The sequence below is a fragment of the Mytilus edulis genome, chromosome 5, assembly GCF_963676685.1.
Source record: "Mytilus edulis chromosome 5, xbMytEdul2.2, whole genome shotgun sequence".
NCBI lineage: Eukaryota > Metazoa > Mollusca > Bivalvia > Mytilida > Mytilidae > Mytilus > Mytilus edulis.
Window position 1 is genome coordinate 73475890 of NC_092348.1, and position 22017 is coordinate 73497906.

The 22017-nt window shown below is 30.7% G+C and overlaps 1 protein-coding gene and 1 long non-coding RNA gene across 2 annotated transcripts; both read left to right on the top strand.

The window, feature by feature from the left end:
* Window positions 1-6279: 6279 nt before the first annotated feature.
* Window positions 6280-8590, top strand: LOC139522511 (uncharacterized). The gene is made up of 2 exons (XR_011664455.1): window positions 6280-6419; window positions 8513-8590. It is a non-coding gene; the product is annotated as an uncharacterized lncRNA (long non-coding RNA).
* A 950-nt stretch (window positions 8591-9540) lies between these two features.
* Window positions 9541-17263, top strand: LOC139525237 (tetraspanin-18B-like). The gene is made up of 5 exons (XM_071320431.1): window positions 9541-9582; window positions 12700-12807; window positions 14201-14392; window positions 15296-15379; window positions 16650-17263. The coding sequence occupies exons 1-5, from the start codon at window positions 9541-9543 to the stop codon at window positions 16974-16976; spliced, it is 753 nt and encodes a 250-aa protein (XP_071176532.1). The 3' UTR covers window positions 16977-17263.
* The last annotated feature ends 4754 nt before the right edge of the window (window positions 17264-22017 follow it).

Genomic DNA, 22017 nt, shown 5'->3' on the forward strand with positions numbered 1-22017 from the left:
AACAACATAGTATTGTTAGGGTCTTCTGTACATGTAAATGTACTCATTGCAATTTATTTCTGTTTGATTTTAGTTCTCATATTATTTAACCGTTGGAACTAGTAACTGTTTCAGTTCTATATTATTTAATATCAGTATATTTCATAGTTACAAAAATTCAAGATATAATGCAACATAGATAATTTAAGTTTTTTTTAGCTACTTCGATATAACAAACATAAAAAAAAAAAAAAATGCTTATTATTTAGGGTTGTTAGAAATGTTAAATTAAATCAATTTGTTTTAAATCAAACCAGGCACATTTTGTATATTGGCACTTTTACGGAATTTATCTGCCCTCACTGTCAGCAACAGATGAATCCTTTTATCCTCCCTTAATACTATTATAAGTCATTGTCTTACTACCATACACCAAGTAATTGATTTCCTTTATTTTCTCTTTGTAGGGTACAAGTTCTGTAAAAGTTGATAGGATTTTTATAATCGTTTCTCAATCTTAGTCATTGAAAGTAAATTAGTTTTAATAAAATTTATCTAACTTCGAAAAAAAAAATGAGTTAAGAATATTGGGGGTTTTTTTTTTGGAAAAAAGAAAAAGGAAAAAATGAGATGTTGTTCATGTATAGAGAGAATCAAGAGCTGTTCAAGCGTAAAAGTTTTTAATACAATGCAAAATATTCAGAATGAATGATAATGTTATATCCCGTTTTCAATTGTTTTAATATTATTCATTTTCTATGCAAAATACAATGAAATGACAGCCAAGTAAATAACTACACGAGGAAAAAAAATTGGAAATCAGAAATGCAAAAGGAAATGACAGTGTCACCAGTTAAAACAAATAAGCTACGCATACAGACCACACAAAATGAGAAAATGTTGAATTTTGATAGACTTGTTTTGTATTCCTACGTTTTAATTCAATACCAATGATAACAATGTAAAAGGATAAAATAATAGTTTGTAATGCGAAAACGAACGTTAGGGTTTTTTTTTATTGATCGGTATTGATAAATACACAAAGAAAGTAAATTGGCCGTTGTGTTCTGAGTGCAACCTAAACATTTCCCTGATAATATGTAATAAATTACTTTATCATACTTCACGTTGAAATGCCATATTTGGATTGGCTAACACAAGAGTTTTAATGTTATCTTTCACATGGCTGAGCAGACCAATCAAAAATTTATAATTTAAAGGACAATGAATTGAATTTTCATCATGTTATTAAAGACAGTGCTTAAGTTCTACGTTTGGGCTCAGATTTTATTATCTGACTCTCAAAATTAAATAATAAAAACATCTTGCTTCACTTCTGTTGATTTTTCTAATACCCGTAACGTTGTCATGTTCGTGACGTCACAGAAAATACTTTTAAATAAAATTCAGCTGTAAAAGACAAAATTGAAAGAAATTCAGTATAATAAATATTCAAATATTTTGGTAACTCATTTATTTTCAATTATCTGTAATTTTAAATATAAAATATAAGGATATAGTATTTTTTTGAAGATCTAATTATAAAAAAGTGGTCAATTTCTGAAATTTGTTTTTTCAAAAACTTAAATGACCCGTATCATACGTAATTTTGAATTACCTTGATCTGTTATGTTTCCAGAATCAGAATCAATCTCCGGCGCAGAGCTCACATCCGTTCCGTACCTACTTCGTATCACTACACTCAATATGACCTCTGCCACACGTTGTGTGGAATTTGTCTCCAAACCGATGTACAACGTTAAAATACGCTCGAGATTACATAAAATCTAGTTCACAAAGATGGCGACTAAAAATCGCACCTCCGTGTACTGAACAAAGAAAGTGTTAATTTAAAAAAAAGCAAATAGAGATTTTAGATATATTACAGAAGGTCATTGTATTGTAGTGTACTAAGTATACGGAAATGAAACAAACGCTGTACGGAGATTGATTCAGAATCAGGTAAAGAACATTCGGAACAATTTTTGCGACAGTAGTTATCGATGATCAAATCTTGTAAGTCATCCAAAAAGAACAAAATCTAGGTGACAAACAAAAACTGAGGGAATCAATGTACTAAAAATTATCGAGACCAGTGCGTTGACAGTATAAGTGATTCCTGCTATGCATGTTTGAATAAAATTCGAAAATAATCTATCAATTAGTTTTCTTTCTAGACTTTTATAATCTTTTTGATATCCTTATTTATGACGAAGTTATTCATCTTCCTACTTTGTGAAAGACAGGAGTTACATTAACGATTTTTGGATAAGTAATATTATTGAACCTACAACCCTAATCAGTCACAAAACTGTTGGAATCAACAATATGATAAATATATTAAGCTAAAAAACCACCTGTCTGTGTCAATTGTTGGTGCCAAAGTCTGCGTTATCACAATTAGATATAAAATCAAACACGTAACTTTTTTTTAACATATCACAGACACTGGAGTAAATAAGACATGTATTAAACTATAGTGGACCTGTTTACTTTATTCGAATAAAATACACCAATTCAGACATAATGGAAAAAATATGTGCATTATCTTTTTATATCTGCAATATTATAATATTTGTGAGTATACCATACAATTTGAAAATATTTGTTAAGTGTACTTTCTAGATAACAACTAATATAATTTTGAAATTGTTCCTTTTAAAGATAATTTATCGTTTATCATGTGTATGTTTATCTGGACAGCGTTATTGCTTTAGACACCTGAAACAAATAAACTGTTACTTCCATTTAAAGTGTGATCCTTTTATTCATATTTATGTCAAATCAAAACTAACTTTAATGTTAACCTTTACACATATATTTGACCGTTATCAAAAAAGCTATCTTCCATACTAAAACACATTACCTTAACAATTACAAGATGAATCAGCTTGGAAATTAGTGATTCAAAACTTCAAAACTATGGTTCTGAATCAAAGGATGACGTCTTGTCTAACTTATATGTTCAGATGGTTTTAAGAATTAAATGCAATAGCATATGTCAATAGCATTTAATAAATGTATCGAATGGGAAATATCATATGATAAACCTTCGACACTACACTCGTTTATGTACATATAGTGTTAATAAATAATTGCAGCATGGAATCGAAAAAAACTCATTGTTTTGAACAATTCTTGAAATTAATGCTCTTAATTTCATAACATTGGTCGCTTTTTGAATTCACATTGTCAACGTATATTTGTTCCGCCTTACAGAAGTTCTACTGGAAACTTTGTGATAAACAATGTCATAATATCTGTTCTTATTGGAACAAATATTCTATACCATTTATTCTGTAGGAGCATTTACTGTAATATTTATTTCAGTGGACATAATATTCCAGAATATTATTTCCACTTGGAACTTATATTATATAGGAACTTCTATTTCGTGACAACATAACTCTACTACAACAACTACCATTTATGTTCTTGTTTATTTTCAATTCGTTCAGCCGAAACTAAAAATTGTTTTTCCTAAATGGACAAATAAGAAAAACAAAGTATGAAGAATTGATACGCTCGTTACGATGTTTGCCATATAAATGAATTAAATTAAAATAAATAAATCAGTTATCAAAACATCATTTGCAAGTACAACAGCTAATAACAACTGCTGAGTTCACTATTCAAAAGTCATCGTATCAACAACAAACAATACCGAGACTTGTAATGATTTTTTGTCCAGAGACCGGTAAAAAATTCAAAAGACACACAGTTTATAACCAATGTGGGTCGACCAAAACAGATCATTTCTAATGTCGTTAAAACTAGATTTATGATATTTCGTGACATTTTTATAAAACTATCATTCTTGTTATAAATACGTCTCTGAGGACCTATGTTTCAAACAATTTGAATGGTCAGAGGGGTTGGCCAAATTTAAATTGCATACTACTGTTTCTGTGTTTTTTAAATGTTTGATATGGGTGAACAATTTTTTTTTTGTATCTGATATCTGATATATATATGTTTATACTTCATTTTAGTAAAGAGCTAAGCGATATTTGTGAACGTTTGAATAATAGACAAATGGTCACAAATCTCTCGATTTGAAAAAAATACATTAATATTAGCAATTTACAGAGACTCGTGAACATCTTTTCACCTTCATGCGTGTTTCAGTTAACTGCTTTGTCTTAAAATATCCAAAGCAAATATTTTTGAAATATAATCTAGCTTCAGTTTCTATTTTGATATTTTTCTATTTTAAGGCTACGTGTTGATAGATTGATATTAAAAACTCACGCTACCAAAATTTATTTAGAAAATTTGCCAATGAAATGCGATTTTAATGAGTCATGACACCGGCGTTTGTGTATATTTAAACAAACATCGCCTACTACCCATGGAAAAATTGAGGTGTATTTCTTACATCGTAGGTTTTGTTTTTTCTTATTTTTTAATTAGAATTTTAACATATGTTTTATCTTATTTATGAAGTGCACTTTATAAAAGAAAAGCAGATATTTCGATAGCTAACACTCCAAATTTGTACAAAAAGACCTTCCACGACAGACTAAAATAAAATGACTCCAAACAAGAATATTTTATCCGACTTAAGTAAAATAAGAGTTTTCATATAAGAAAGGATTTATATAGGTAGCAATGTGACATGTGTGTTATAGTTCATCTTGACTTTGGATATTCTTATAATTAAAGTCTGGTAAAATTGCATCCAACATCAACAGAAATTGTTCTTTTGGTTTCAGATAACAGGAGCTGTATCATTAGGTGGTGGACTTTATATTATTGCTGGATTCTCTCCAACTTTCGACAAAGCTAAAGACAATATCAGAAACATGATGAAAGGTTTGTGTTTACAGATGTTTGCACGAACCCTTTCCATGTATCTTTGGATCAAACATATTTTGTGCTCATACAGCAAGCACAATGCGTGAATAGTTAATCCATAGAACTATAAAATACATTAAGAACACTGATAGAATGTTAATATAATTTAGTCGTAGAAAAGTTATGTCCGCAGTTCTTTAGAAGTACTTGACAATGGCATGACTAGAATGATAAAAACCAATGGAATTCTATTATGTTTGCAATAATTCTTTTCATAACTGTAACATGTGTAATAAAATACTAACATTTACAGCTAAAAAGCCTGAGTTTGGTCTGAAGAAGATAATTTAAATTTATCGTTTACCAATTAGAAGATGAATGAACATATGTCTAAGCAGTAATAGGTAACAAGGTTTCTACCACTTTCTAATAATTCCCTTTGTGATAACTTTTTTCACCATCTTAGATGATATCTAAAATGAGGAGTATAAAGTTCACCACCATAAACAAATGCAAGTTACTCACTGACAATATACTCATTTTTTTAGGATCGATTCCTTTAAACTTATTGGTTCTTCGAATAAACCTATTCGTAAAGGTAATCAATTTGAAATATTGATTGTAGAAATGTCTATCGATAATATTTTCAATTTTATTTCAATAGTTCAATGAAGAACGAAAGGCATTCGGTTATGAATAGCCTGTGATCTTTGAATTCCCGTTTAATAGTTAGAAATCATTCCGCATCTGCTGCCTTTTTATCGATTTATTTTCCAATCCACACAAAATATTCGCATGATATTATAATGTAAAGATTAAACTTATCTTACAATCAATATATGAATAAATAAAAGCAACAGCAGTATATCGCTATTCGAAAGTCATGAATCGATTGAGAGAAACATCAATTACAAAATCTTAACTGAATTAAGTTTGTATGTTTGAAGTTTATACTGAACAAAAATCAATAAATTCTGATATCCCCATCATTAGAAATATGCATATGATCCGTAATAGTTCACTAATAGCTTAATTTTAAACAGATGAGGTATAAGCGCCAATGAAACAACTCTCAACCAGAGAACAAATGAAATAATAGTTTACTTCAGGTCAAAATAAGACCTACAACAATAAGCAAAACCTATACCACATGGTTAGCTATTAAAATTCCCATAATATCATGTAAAATCAATCAAATGAGAAAAATAACGGCTTGATTTATGTACAAGGCAATAAACGAATTACAAATATGAGTTAACAGATATAAGAAGATGTGGTATGAGTGCCAATGAGACAACACTTCATTTAAGTCACAATTTGTAATAGAATAACAGTTATAGGTAAGCCCGGTCTTCAACATGGATCCTTGGCTCACACCGAGCAGTAAAAGTTTATATGATTTTGAAATTACTAGTATGAAACAATCTGTTTGTAATAATTTTTCAGATATCAACAAGTACTCAAATATAAGAATTTCAAACCCACCAGATGTTACAATGTCGGACCCACTGAAAGACATGAATTATATAGGATTCATCAGAGCATGCGGATTATTTCTTCTAGTGTTTGGTACAATCATCTGTGCAATTGCAGTTCTTGGTTTAGTCGGAACGTATCGGAGGTCAAGGCGTTTGACACTGACGGTACTTATTGATGCATATTTAATTGATTAACTTAGCATAGACCCACACAAATAATGACTAAAGTATGATAGCTAAGCTCTAGCAGCAAGATTGGAATTAAGATGTAGTCAAAATACATATCATTTTCCTTAATAAATACTTTTAACAGTGATAAAAGTTTAAGTAAACAGTATGTGTATGTGCTATTATTGGTTTTTTTCCTATCTTTTATTTTGTTTCTCAAAACGCAAACTTTTCTTTGTGTACTAAAACACAAAACAAATAACTTAAAACATTGAAAAAAATTAAGACTTGAATTTATTTTTAGGTCATATGCTGCTTCAAATGTTAAAAACAAATTTGATCTGTTTTATATACTTCAATACTTAGTTTTTCTTCTAAACAAGTAGACGCGGACTTTGTGTAAAAGAAGACCCCCTATTTTATCAAAACATGCAGAAATGTACTGCTATTGCATAATTATCTTATAGCTGCTATTTTTTCGGAATAGCGCAAGTTCGAGAATAAAACCGTAATGAAAGAATGTAGAAACACGTTCACTGGAATTAATAATGTATTCTTATATAGCTAATTCAATACACCACATCAGTTAAAACTGTTATCAATAATTAGGAACACATCGAAAATATAAAACAAATTAATACACATCACTATATCAATTCATTTGTATTCGATTTCTTGTGCTCAATGGTCAAGTATACTTTAAAAAAAATGATAATTAAATACCTAGCATACAACAATTAATGCATGAAATACTGCTTGTCGATAGTATATTATAGATTTGTAATAAATGTACAAAACGTGCAAAGAGGATTTGCTTAGTAGATATGCTTGCATTGGTTCAAAAATTTCTTTTACATTATAATAAAAATAAAAACGCACTTCATATGACTTTAACTAGTTATCAAAGGTACCAGGATTACAATTTAATACGCCAGACGCGCTTTTTGTCTACATAACACTATGGGTATACAGATTCCCTTATTTGGTTTAGAGTAAAAGTGGAACACATGTGCCGTCCAAAAAGCTTCAGCAGACATTAAAACAGATTGATGTTTCATTTATATGCGTCAAAATTTTGTTATCAAATCAGATTCTCAGTTGAATAACTATGAGTACAAACAAAAACCAAGATAATATCCTTCAAAAGTTTATTAGGCAATCATAGCCACGTATGTTTTTTTTTAATCTGACCTTGCACTCATTATTAGGCAAACTGTTTGAGAGAAAGTTAGATCTCGCAAAATAATGTCATTCATATCAGCATATAAACCTTTTGAATATTCGAATTAGCTGAACAAATGACTTCTGATTGGTCGTTATATGATATGTCTTAGGAGTGTCTGTTTCTGATATTAAATGCTGTTTTTTTAGGCAATATTTATGATCACTCATTTTGAATTTTCTATCTAAAATACACCTTCTAAGCCTTTGTTTGTTTGTGTAAAAAATTCAGAAACTGTGTAGCTATTACCTGATGTTAAACATGGAAACTATTAAACTAAGAGTTCCAAATGATGAAGTTGAAATCATCCCTTCGTAAATTTTATGGACGCCATCAAGATTTAGTTGACCGTTACGGACTGTCCGTTTCACAGATAATATTTGATATGTTCCTTATGTTGTTACTACAACCCCGTTCTGTTTCCATGAAGGTGACCTTCCGAATTAAACTATTTATTTGGTTTGTAATAATATGAGCAACACGACGGGTGCCACATGTGAAACAGAATCTGTTACCTTTCCGGAGCAACCGAGATCAAGTTTTGGTGGAGTTCGATTTTTGCTTAGTCCTTAGTTTTCTATGTTGTGTCTTGTGTACTATTGTTTTTCTGTTTGTCTTTTTCTTTTTAGTCCTGGCGTAGTTTATTTCTTATCTATGAGTTTGAATGTCCTTCTGGTATCTTTTGCCACTTTTTAAAAGTTTTTGTATCTCTATTATTCTCTCATTTACCCGAATGCTTTTGGTTTTATTTATGTTCTAGTTTCAGGAATAAATAGTTCCAATTAACCAAACCTATATTTTTTGGCATTAAGTACATTTTTCTTCTCGTCACAACGACAGCATTAAACATTAATTATCTATTTTTCAGTATGTGGTATCCTTGAGTATACTTACTCTAATACAGATCGCAGCAGTTGTGTTATTTTCAGCTGATCGAACCATAGTAGGTATTCAAAAGATTAATTTGGCTACTGTTGCTTTTACACATTAAAGTCGGGAATAAGTCGAAAAAGGAAAACTATCAAATTGTTTTTTTAACTATGTTTTACTACAAATCTTCCATTCTTGAGATACAAGGTACATTTTCATTTGCATGACAAACATTTAAGAACAGAACCTCTAGAACGTTGAATGACTGAACATTGAATTCGGTATAAGTTTAATGTAGCGTTTTAGTTTTAAAGTGCTAGTTATTTGTTGCATCCTGTTTGATAATTCATACACCATTGTACACTCCGCACACCCATGATTTCATAAAAATAACGATGTTGCAGTTCAAGAAATATACCTTTGTATCCAAGCCACATTCTGAATGTCCTGTCCGAAGTCCGGAGCCTCTTATTCAGTGATTGTTGTTTGCTGCTGTTTGTGATATTTGTTTTTTGTTTCCTACTCTTTACATTATTCAGGCCGATAAATTTGATTATTCGAAATGTCTACTTTTTTCTTTTATAGCTTACTATACTGTATGCGTTTTCCACATTGTTAAGGATTAAATACCCTTCTGTTGACTCAACATATGGAAATTTTATAGAAAATCGACAGCTTGATAATAGAGAGTTATTGCATGCAGTGCTAGCAATGATTTCCTTTAAGAAAGTTAATTATTTAGGTATTGGTGAAATCAAATATAAATATGGACCGAATCAAGTACACCTTTTAGGGTGCACTCGACTTTCGTGACTCAGCACGATGTATTTTGTAATTGAAAGGTTGTTCGGGACTTTTTGCAAAACAATAAACGCTAGCACATCATATAGTACGGCGGCTTTGTGAAAAATTGTGCACATCCTGCTACAAGCATGAAATTTTGCATAGACCTTTCTCATTTATTACTCTTTTATTTCAGATAGGGAGGCATTTGAACAAAATGTCGTACTTCCGGTAAAATCCAAAATGGCGGACTTCATACTTAAATCAGCCCAATATCAAAGGCTAGTATGTGAAAAGGTGTTATAACCATGCTACTATCATAATATTTGGTACAAACCTTTGTGTTTTTACTACATTTGTATATATTATATAGATTAGATGTCTTGAAAAACCCTACTTCCGGTAAAATTTAGTATGGCGGACATTGTACTAAAATAAGCTTATTTTTTAGGGAGGGTAATTAAAATATGTTTAAACATATTGCTACTATCATTACATTGTGCAGGAACCATTTATTTGGTGCTTCTTATGAATACAATGTATAAGACATATTTCTTTAAAACCCTTACTTCCGGTAATATCCAAAATGGCGGACATAGAAATATCAATTTCTTTTTTTATATATTCAACTTTTTTCAAAATGTTAAGAAAATGTTGTTTATTGTGCTGGCTTTAAGTTATCCTCAAACCACTTATTCTATTCTGCTGTAAAAGTTAAAATACAAAGTTATCATTTCCGGTAAAAAAAAAACAATCTAGCGTAAATTTCAAAGATGAATCCTCAATGCTTATCTTCGATGTAGAGTTTTGGATAGATTGATTAAAACAAAATAAAATTACTGAAGTACTAAAACATTTTTAAAACTGCTACTACAATTCGGCCAAAAAGACATGTTCATTCACGGTTACCACCTCATGCACACAAGGCAGTCTACGGGAGACACAATTTTTCACATCATCCTTTCTTACATTCACATGTACAAGCGTCTGACAAAATGATGAGGCCTCAGAAAGATTTTTTTTTTAAAGGATGCTCTTTGTGCCTTCGCCATCCATTAGCACCTGGACTGGGTAGCATAAGAGCCAATTCCAAGCGCCTGGACTGGGTAGCAACAGGGAAGGCTAATTGAGGCTATTCCCTCAATTTGGTCTGGTCTTTTCCAGCATGTAAAACATGCAATATACTAAGGCAGGTATTTAGGGGGACGAGCTAATGGATGGCAAAGCGACAAAGAGGATCCCTTTTAAAATACTCGTTCTGAAGCCCCATCATTTTGTCAATAGCTTGTACATTGTTGATGTAAGAAAGGATGTCTCTGTCGTTGTTAATGTGGAAAATCGGGTCTCCAGTGCACTGCTTTGTGTGCATTTGGTAGGGACTGTGAATAAACATGTATTTTAGGCCAAATAGTAGTAATTTTAAAAATGTTTTAGTTTTATACTGATTTTTTTTTAATCAATCTATCCAAAACTCTACATCGAAGAAATGGATTGAGTACTCATCTTTGAAATTTACGCCATATTTTTTACCGGAAATGTCATTTAAACATTTACAACAGAATAGAATTAGGGGTTTTGAGGATAACTTAAATCCAAAATATTAATGACCAGCACAAAAAACAACATTTTTTTTACATTTTGAAAAAAAGTTGAATATTTAAATAATGAATTAATATTTCTATGTCCGCCATTTTGATTATTACCGGAAGTAGGGGTTTTAAAGACAGATTTTTATACATTGTATCCATTAGAAGCACCAAAGAAAGGTTTCTGCACAATGTTATGATAGTAGCAATACGTTTAAACACATTTCAATTACCCTCCCTAAAGAATAAGCTTATTTTAGTACAATGTCCGCCATGTTGGAATTTACCGGAAGTAGGATTTTTGCAGACATCTAAACAATATAATATATCCAAAAGTAGTACAAAACAAAGATTTGTACCAAATGTTATGGTTGTAGCATGATAATTACACCTTTTCAAATACAAGCCTTTGATATTTGGCTGATTTAAGTATGAAGTCCGCCATTTTGGATTTTACCGGAAGTGAGACATTTTTTTCAAATGCCTCCCTATCTAAAATAAAAAAGTAATAGTTGAGGAAGGTTTATGCCAAATTTCCTGCTTGAAGCAGGATGTGCAAAATATGCTTGTAGCCACCGGACTAATAGAAAAACATGTAAATAATCTATTTTCTGAATTTTATCACAAAATTTTCTGTATTAAAGACTGTGGATTTTCTACCAAAAAAAATTTATTTGCCACAAAATCCCCTTTTTCTACTAAATGCAATGAAACAATGAATAATAATAATGCTTTACACGAAGTTTCCCCTAGGTATATGTACACAATGGCCCATATATATTTGTTATTATCTTGACTGTTTTGATACTATAGCAGTTTTAGAATTTTGTAATTACATGGCTACAGAAGGGGTCATCAACCTTAAAGACTATACAATGAACTGAGGTACAAATTTTGACTTTATTCTGTCTCTAGTGGAGTGTTGGCTCTTTGGCAATTAACCACACCTTCTTATGTATAAAAATAATTCTTTAATTGACTGCATCTGCTGACACCCCCCATCAATCCCACTAACACATACACATATCCCCTTAAAAAGGTTTTTGTTTTCATTTAGTTGTTGGTGTTTAAAGCTTATTTTAGAAATGATATGAAAAAGTATATATTAACTTAGAATGCTACTTTATATGTTACAAATTTATTTTCCAATTGCATTGTGGGAGACAGGTCATCGCCATCATACATTTTGTATATTAGTATGAATAGTGTTTTTCAATTCAATATATGATGTGTTTTGTAGATTGTTCCTTAAGATATTTTTTCTTAGACCTATGATTTGATCTTTTTCGTGTTCCACTAGCCTGTGGAATTGTTCTCGACATGGCTTTGTATTAGTTTGAATGATTGTGCTAAATCTTTCGATGTACCTGGTTTCACTTTATGTTAAATTTACAAAATTGAAAACGTTTTTTTCTTGCTTGTTTACCACATCATAATAATACTATTAGAATTTTGCATAATATATGTATTATTATCAAAGTACCAGGATTATGATCTAGTACGCCAGACGCGCGTTTCGTCTACATAAGACTAATCAGTGACGCTCAAATCGAAATATTGATAAAGCCAAACATGTACAAAGTTGAAGAGCATTGAGGATTCAAAATTCCAAAAAATGTATATGTATACTACCTTCATAACTTTCATTTTAAACATTAACTACCGGCACTTTACAACAAAAACAACTAAGTGGTTTTTTTTATCAATGAATCAGTAAACCTAAGTTCTACAAAACAGGAAACCAGCATATGTATTAATATCATGTTTTACTGTTCCTTAATTGTAATAGAATGAACTGTTGTTGCTTTACTTTCAGGTCAATAAACTTATATTTAAGCACTTTGTGAAAAGTTTAGATGAATCTTATAAAGGATTTAGATCAAACGATCCTGTTAGCATTGGATGGAATGTTTTTATGCAGCAGGTATGGTTAAGTCTGAATAAATATATTCAAAAGTAATAATAAACATTATTCAATGTTGAAATATCTTTGTCATTCTTTCGTTGGACTAAATAATAACGTTTAAATGATGTCTTTATTATCTAAAAGAATGAATTGCAACGTCCAGCATAACTAACGCAGCTTCACTACAGATGCATTTTGTAAAATTTTAATTTGTCAATAAGATGAGTGTGTACATATAAACACCTTCTTTAAACTATAAGATACATTGAAAACTTTGTAAAATTACATTGCTTTTAATCTATCAAAGGATACAGGTGATTGTTTTTACATGTGTATAGATTATCTGTTTTTGTTAACATTGATTTCCTAGAATGTCATCTGCGAGTGTGATTTATAAGTTTTTCATATACATCTGTAACCATATGCTAGAAACAGAATGATACAGAAAGAGATTACAAAAATATGCTTAAAGATTTGAAACCCTCATGATAAAGGAGGGTTATGAACATAATTTCAATTTGATGCTTGACATTAACAGTGATGCTTTAAATCACTTAAGAGAGAACCATTATTTATCTTTTTGCTGTGTTTCGTTGATAATTTGTATTTTCTTTTTTTTTTCTCGTGGATATAGTATTTTTGGATTTGTTTAATTTTACATCAACGAATGATAAAAACTTCAATGAAAAAATTAAAGATGGAAAACCTGTATGAAAATAAATTTGATACTATAGGGTTATTGCATGAATATTGGGGAATATTGTCCCGAGTAGAATTTTATATTGCACGAGCTTGCGAGTGCAATATATGTTCTACGAGGGACAATATTCCCCAATATTCATGCAATAACCCTTTTATTGTATAGCAATATAATATTTGAAAGTAAAAATTGGTTTAAACTAAGATTTTGTCATTGATGACGTCATGAATTTTGAAGAATTATTGCACTAGTGCAATATTAGAATTTATTGCACGCTAACTTTTGGTTACTTTCTGTTGGAAATATTATATTGCTATACAATTATATCTTTTAAATTCAAATTTGAATGTACATAAATAAAACTCTCATGTGAGAGTTTTCGTAAACCCTTCTAGAAATTCGATAATCATTGATTACATGAATTATATTTTACATGACACTTTTATTAATACAGATGAATAGCATTTATAAAATTGTAACAATCTGTAGAGAAGGAAGATTTAAATGATGAAATATTGTAGATAAAAAGACTAACCATTTCAAATAAAATTCAATTAAGTGACTTTTAAGGACGTTCATAAAAGTATTTACCTTGATTACCTGACTTCATCTTGTCATTTGCAACATATAATAAATTGAAATGTTTTGATAACTTTTCAAGCTGATTAAACATTTCGTAAATATTTCAACATTATATACTCTAATTTTTAGTTCAACTGTTGTGGAATTCATGGATACGAAGATTTTACGTCGTCGCATTCGTTTATTGAAAAATGGGCAGAACCTCGTCATAGTGTGATCAAGTATTACGCAATCAACTTTCCGCTAGCTTGCTGTAATTCCATAGAAATAACACATGCATTCCAGGGACCGTGTAGAGAAGACAATTATATTGACAAAAGGGTATGTTATTTCAATTAGAGCTGTTATCCGTGATTATCTAAATTTCCACAAAGTAAATTGACATTCTTAAAAAAATAACTAGTCGAAAAAACATATCAATAATTTGGACTCAATTATGATAAAATCATTTTTTACCAGGCAAGATAGTGTTCACACAGACTGATTAATGTGTTTATCAAAATGATAATGTTTCAATAATTGTGTTTGACTGAAAGACACAATTCAGCCTGGCATCTACAGCGATATTTAGATTCCCACACATCACCACATCATTGCTTTGATTCATGTTTCATGGATAATAGAGAAATGATTAATCTCTAACCTTTTTTGTGCATTTACTCTTCGCCAGCAACAAGTTTCATATTGCAAAACGAAAGAAAAAACAAGTAATGCTGTATCAGTGTTAACATTCAGATATGACGTGAAGTAAATAGATTATAGGTATATTCATTTGTTTTCAAATGAATTTGAATTAAATAAGATAGGTCGATAAGCTTATCATGTAATGATGCTAATATTATATAAAAGTCATACAAATTGATAACACTTTCAACACAATAAAATCATAACGTAACCATAGCGCTTTTAAAAGAGACAGCACACATTAAATAAGCGATAACTTTTTGATATTTTTTATTACCATAAAATGTTTACCTTTTTATTTATATGCACATGTTTTTGATAGAGTATGATATAATGAGTTATAAACGAGCTCGATTATATATTAAATAGGCAACAATCTAGTGTTGATAACTGCATGCTGCCCTCTAGTGTCCATGCCAATTTATGCCGTTGGTTGTAGTTCCCACGACGTTTAAGTGTCGTCTCATTTTATTGACCTTGATATTGAAAAGTAAGATATTATGAAATGTGATTTGTTCCACTAACCTATTACCTTTTCAGGGTTGTAAAGACGTGTTCTGGGAGACAGCAGATACATACCAAACGTCAGTTGTTACCCTTGTTGCAATCGCCTGTCTCATTCAGGTAATATTGCATAAGGTTAAGCAAATGTGGTATTATTTTCGTTGAGACAACTCTCTACAAACGACAAAATGACATAGAAATTAATATGTCTATTACTAAGTATCCTTGATAATATCTCCATCATGCTTCTGAATTTTTATGTTCATTTAACAAAGTATTATGGTTTATATAAAATCATGAATAATATAAGGAAGAAGATGTGTTATGATTGCTAACGAGACAACTGTCCATAAGAGACCAAAATTATACAGACACTAACAGCTATAGGTCACCGTACGGCCTTCAACAATGAGCAAAGCCCATACCGCAAAGTCAGCTATAAAAGGCCCCGATATCACAATGTTAAACAATTCAAACGAGAAAACTAACGGCCTTATCTATATAAAAAAAATTGAACGAAAAACAAATATGTAACACATAAACAAACGAAAACCACTGAATTACAGGCTCCTGACATGTATACATGTCTGAAGGCAAAACATGTAAAAGAAAATTTTTCACCAAAATCCAATGTGATTCTTAAAGATATAGTATCTTCTAATTATTTGTAAAAGAGTATCACACCTCTAGTGTAAATTATATTTTAAAATTATACACTTATTGCAAACTATTTGTTGATAGTTGTTAATTTCACCACCACAACTAATTAATCAAAACGGAATTTTGTGAATTTGGTGCGTCTGTAACACTTGTTTGTGTCCATTTTCATCAGGAGTGCTCACACCTTAACATTTCAGAGCAAAAGGATGTATCAAATTATCAATGCGTGATGATCTATAAAACCAAACAGAACGCAAGCCATATTAGTGCAACCATCATCAATTATGAGCTTTGTTACTCAATAGGGTTTGTTTTGTCAAAAAAAAAAATTTCGAATGTGCTTTACGTTCCAGAGCATACAGGATCTTCCCGGTTTTTCATGCTCAGTATTTTAGGTTTCTATGTTGCGTTTCGTTTTTTACATTGACATTTTCAGTTTTTGCTAATGAGTTTGAATATCCGTTTGGTATCTTCGGTAACTCTTATGTACTGAGAATATAAGGAAAGTATGTTGAAAATCAGGTTATTACCGAAGCATAGAATCCTGAGCTTATAATATATAATATATAGAAATTGACATATTTCTGATCAATAGGTTTTAAAAGATCATGTACCTAAATCAAAAACTAAAACTGTTTTTTAGCAATGGAATAACACATTTCGATTTAACATTTCCGTGGTATTAATTATATAAATAGACCAGGTTTATATATCTCATTTATTCCTGCAGCTGTCTCAAATAATTGTAACCTGTTACACCAGAATTATCAAACCGAATAAACCCAGCAACGAAAAGACAGACCAAATGGATACAAAAAATTATAGCAATTTTCCTCCTTCGAAAAAAGATATAAAACATGGATCGATAAACCCTGTATATTCGGAAGAAGAAATGTGGTATCCCGAAGTTCAGAAAAATAATTATGTTTCCCCACAAAAACAGGCATGGGATACAGGAAATGGAGATGGTATTTTAGAGGAAGAAGATAAATGGTATTCCGAAGCTAGACGAAAACCTATGAAAAGACCAAATAGGTCTTTAGTCATGGACTTTTAATAGCAATAATGTAAAATGGCAATGCCGTGATCTGAACAATACTGTTAAGTCTGTAGAATGCTTTCCTACATTCGTTTTTGTAAATATATTGTGTACATGTTTAAAGTATTGATTTGACTGTGTTGCAGTTTTTTTTTATATCGGCAAGTTATTCATTTTTCTTCACGTAGCCTAAACGGATAAAATTAAAGCTATCATCAACCCTTTATTATCCTTTATCGTCCATCGTCAGAAACTCCTGAGTCAATTAATATTGAGTTTAAGACATTCATCTTCAAGAAAAAAAATCAATGGATTTGAATACTACTGTAATACAAATTTTACTCTATTATATTCCAAAGAAATGCTGTACATATTTAGATTATATTTATGTCATGGAGATTTTTTCTAAATGTGTTTACAAAAATCTGTTTTCGTTATCTGTTGAAATAGAACAAAACGTTAGCTGTGCCTATCCACAGGATAGAAATGTAAACATAAAATAGAAATGTAAAGTAAATGTCTTAAATGTCGACCACTTTTATATCTTATATATCTTTGTATGAAGGGATATTTTCTTATTAAATATTTGAATTGCTTTAAATAGGTGAAAAATGTTTGTATGCAAATTTTCGTGAAAAAATCATCATAAGATCAAAACTGTATCGTATGCCCTTCAAAGTTAATTTCAACGTTTTTAAAAAAAACCTCTTAGAAACAACGTGTTGTATTTATCAAACCCTGAACCCTCAAACATATGAAAACGTCAGCAAAGAGGAGGCTCTTGTTGGTCACAATAAAAGATTATTTCTAAACAAAACTTTTTTCCAAGGAAAAGCTTTATTTGGCGAAAACGTTCGGAATGTTTTGTTCTCCATTCTCTTCAACTTTGTACTGAACTTACACTTTCTATTTTTTTTCTAAATCGAGCGTCATGATGAGCTCTTGTAAACAAACGAGTGTCTGGGGTACAAAGTTTTTTTCCGAATATCTTTCATGAAATTATCAGAGGGTTGTTGCTCACAAGGAAGCTATTAAATCAAGAGTTCCAAATGGTGATCTTGAAATCATCACTTCGTAAATTTTACGGACGCCATCACGAGTTTGTTGACCGTTATGGAATAACCGTTTCACAAATGATATCGGATATCTTCCTTACGTCGTAACTACAATCCCCTTACCTTTCATGAATGTGACCTACCGAATAAGACTATTTTCCGGATTTGTTATCACATAAGCAACAAGACAGGTGCCACCTGAGATCACCCCTTTTTTTGGTGGGGTTCGTGTTGTTTATTCTTTACTTTTCTATGTTGTGTCATGTGGTCTATTGTTTGTCTGTCTGTCTTTTTTCATTTTTAGCCATGGCTTTGTCAGTTTATTTTTGATTTATCAGTTTGACTGTCCCTTTGGTATCTGTCGTCCCTCTTTTAATTAAGAGTCTTTTGCAATTTATTAGTAATGAGACTAGTCCACTATGAGGATTAAAGTGTCAGATAAAGATACAAGTTCCTTGAAACACCTTCTCATGTAAAATGTAATACATAGCTAGTAACCATTCGGGTTACGTAAATGCTTTAAACTTTAACAGATTATGCATTATAACATTAACGCTACCAACGTTATTAATATGTTACTATTGTCTCTTCGAGGACTATCAGGGTAAAAATATTCAAAAATCCAAAATCTAGTATATCCGTACATAATTTTTAAATCTTGAACAACAAACTTATACAATTTCTGTATTTTAACAAATTACTGCAAACTGGATTTATGACTATCAGTCCTAATGCAGCGAAATCGACCAAGTGAAAGGGATAGTAACCTTAACAGTACCAAATCATTGCCGTAATGTACTGAAATATCTCTGAGACATAATATTTGTTCATATATGGAATTTTTTAATATGTATTTACTGTTTCCCTGGCAATGACGACAGTAAAATGTAAGGGTCGAAGCTCATGATAATTTTAATCATAAAAAATGTTTTGCTTTTTTGTATGATAATTGTGACGGCAGTATAATATTTTAACAGATTAAACATTAGCTAATCTTATTTCAAGAGCGTAAATTTGTCAATGAAAACCTACACAAAATAGAAAAAATAAAAAAATAAATGGGGAATGTGTCCATATGGATATAGATTATGCTCCCGCTATCATATAAAGTTATAAAGGGACATAACTCAAGAACTGTACAAGGGCATAACCTCGAATGGTAATCAAAGTCCTTCTAAACACTGAATGGTAAAGATTGGTTTAATTTACCAGTTGGTAGTACAATTGAATATTGCATTATATAAAGTCTGGACAAAGAAATATAATTCCATTTTTTTTAAAGCATTCATTATAGTTCATTAAACTATAATCATGGACAAAGGCAGATAACTCCAATTTAAAATAAAGTTTCTTGATTGAAATTTATGAATGTTTTCAGCAATTTTTCCATTTGTAAAAGGGTAGAACAGTAAAAGTGACGGTATCAAAATTCAAACCTGATCTGTATTTTGTGGAATTGAGCTATGTGTATAAGTTTCATAACATTTGGTTGAGGAAAACTAAGGTTAGAGAACGGAAACCAACTTTGGGACGTACGTACAGACGGACATGGGTAAATCTTAATACCCCCTCCACTACTGCAGAGAAAGATTGCCTGAATACCAAGAGTTCAAAAAGAGAGCAGGGAGTAAATACATTATGGCTCTGATCACTACAAACCATTAAATTCTGAAATGGCCTATATCTGTACTCGACTGTACTGATTTTTACTCGACCAGTCTGAATTGGTCTGACTTTTACTTGACATTACTCGACCCCAGTCTGAACCGTACTTGACTGTACTGAATCGTACTTGGCCCTTATCTTCGCCGTTGAAAATAGTCTGAACTATTACTCGACCAGTCTGAAACAGTCTGAACCCATTCTCGACATGTACTCGACCTATTTTTCCAGTCTAAACCATACGTAACCAAAGGTCTGAACAATACTCGACCAGTCTGAACCATACTAGACCAAAAAACCTCTACTTTTTTAACTGTTAAAATAAATTACTTTTTAACTGACATATATAACAACAGCCAACAAAATTTATAAAAAAATGAACCTTATAAAAGAAATATATCTCTGATTATATGTAGGATAAAAAAAAAATTATATATAAGTTCTATCAAAAAGGGATAAAATTAAATAAATAAATAAAATTGTTTTTCTGATTAGTGGTGAAATATAAAGTATAACCTCTGCTTGGGGACAAACTCATAAATAAGATCACACCTGGTCAGAGGTATTAAATTCTAAATAACATTGATTCAAAATTGCAACATCCTGTTTAAATTAAATAACAAGGCCTTTCGAATATACATGTATGTACTAGATAAGTAATACACGAATTTAAGAAAATAGGGCTTTCTTTTTACCTGTAAAACACACATGTACTGAGATAATTAGAATACATTAAAGTGCTTTATGTATGCCATGTTAATTTGACAAAACATACTTAAATTAATTTAAATTTTTTTGACTGTTACTTTGGAAAACATTTCCTTTTTTAAAAAGGTTATCAAGGATTGCTATGGAAATTATATTATCATGATTATATTAAATTCTTGGTTTAATAAAACAAAACAATTAAGCTCTCATTTTTTTTAAAATTTATTAAGTTCTTTTATATACTATTTTATATATATCTTAATAAAAGAAAACATGCACTGCATTATTACCTGAATTCAACTGACACCATAAATCTATACTAGGCTTAAGTTAATGGTGAAAATAATCCATAAAATACTGATGAAATATTCATAACATTTTGAATAATATTGAAAATATGAGTCACAATTATTTTTTTTAGATTATTTGATCAGCTTGTTTTATTTATATTTTAAAAGTTGATATATATTATTATGTAAGTGTTGATTAATATTGAGTTGAAGTTATATTATGATTGATTATTGTGAAATTTTAATTTCAATACTGTATTGAATACATTTTTAATTTCAAGTTGTTGTTCAAAGGAGTAGGTTCAGTAAGACCCCTTTTTGGCCCCAAACTATAGCAGTTTTACAAAAGTATGAAAATGTAATCTTTTAGCCATTTACTGGAAAGTAGTATGCTTCTGCTACATCAATATGGGCTGTTTTTGACAATACAATACACATATATCGGGTACTAGCATCATTAAGTAATGCTGAATTACTGAAATCTTCACAATTTGAGCATTTTAGTTAAATTTTAGACGGTTTCCGTCTAAAATGAAAGTGGCCGCATTCGTGTTCATTCATAATATTGAAACGTAAGTTGTATTTGATGATAATACATGACATATATAAAGGTTGAGGATGAACACGGATGCGGCCACTTTCATTTTTGACAAAAACCATCTGAAAAGAGACGTTTTTTGGCATATTTGATAGATTTTATATATTTAAGCTTGAATCGGAGCGTTTTTAATGACTTAATCAGTTGAAATCTTTTGCATTAACTAATCGAATCAATTAAAATAGACACTTAAGTGTTTAAAAAGTGTCCGAAATCTTTCGTTCGATGAACCTGAAATTTGAGGCCAAAATCGGCCCTTACCGGACCTTCTCCTTTCATTTTTATTTTAAAAAAATCCTAAATTGATAAAATTCAGTTGATAGATACAAAGAATTGGTCGAGTATGGTTCAGACTGGGTCGAGTACGGTTCAGACTAGGTCGAGTACTGTTCAGACTAGGTCGAGTACGGTCCAGACTCGTATAAAATGGTTAAGTACTGGTCAAGTACACATTCAGACTGTTAAGTATGGTTCAGACTACAGTCGAGTATTATCAAGTAAATCTCAGACGAATTAAGACTGGTCGAGTAAAAATCAGTACGGTCAAGTACAGATATAGGCCATTTCAGACTTTTAATGGTTTGTAGTGGATGTCAACAACACCAGATTGATAATAAAAACATAAAAGAAAGAGAGATACCCAAAAGAAATTAAAACTCAAAATAATGACACAAAAACACCACGAAAACTACGAGGACACAAGGAATAGTCTACTAAGCACAAAATAATGCCATGATATTTGAATA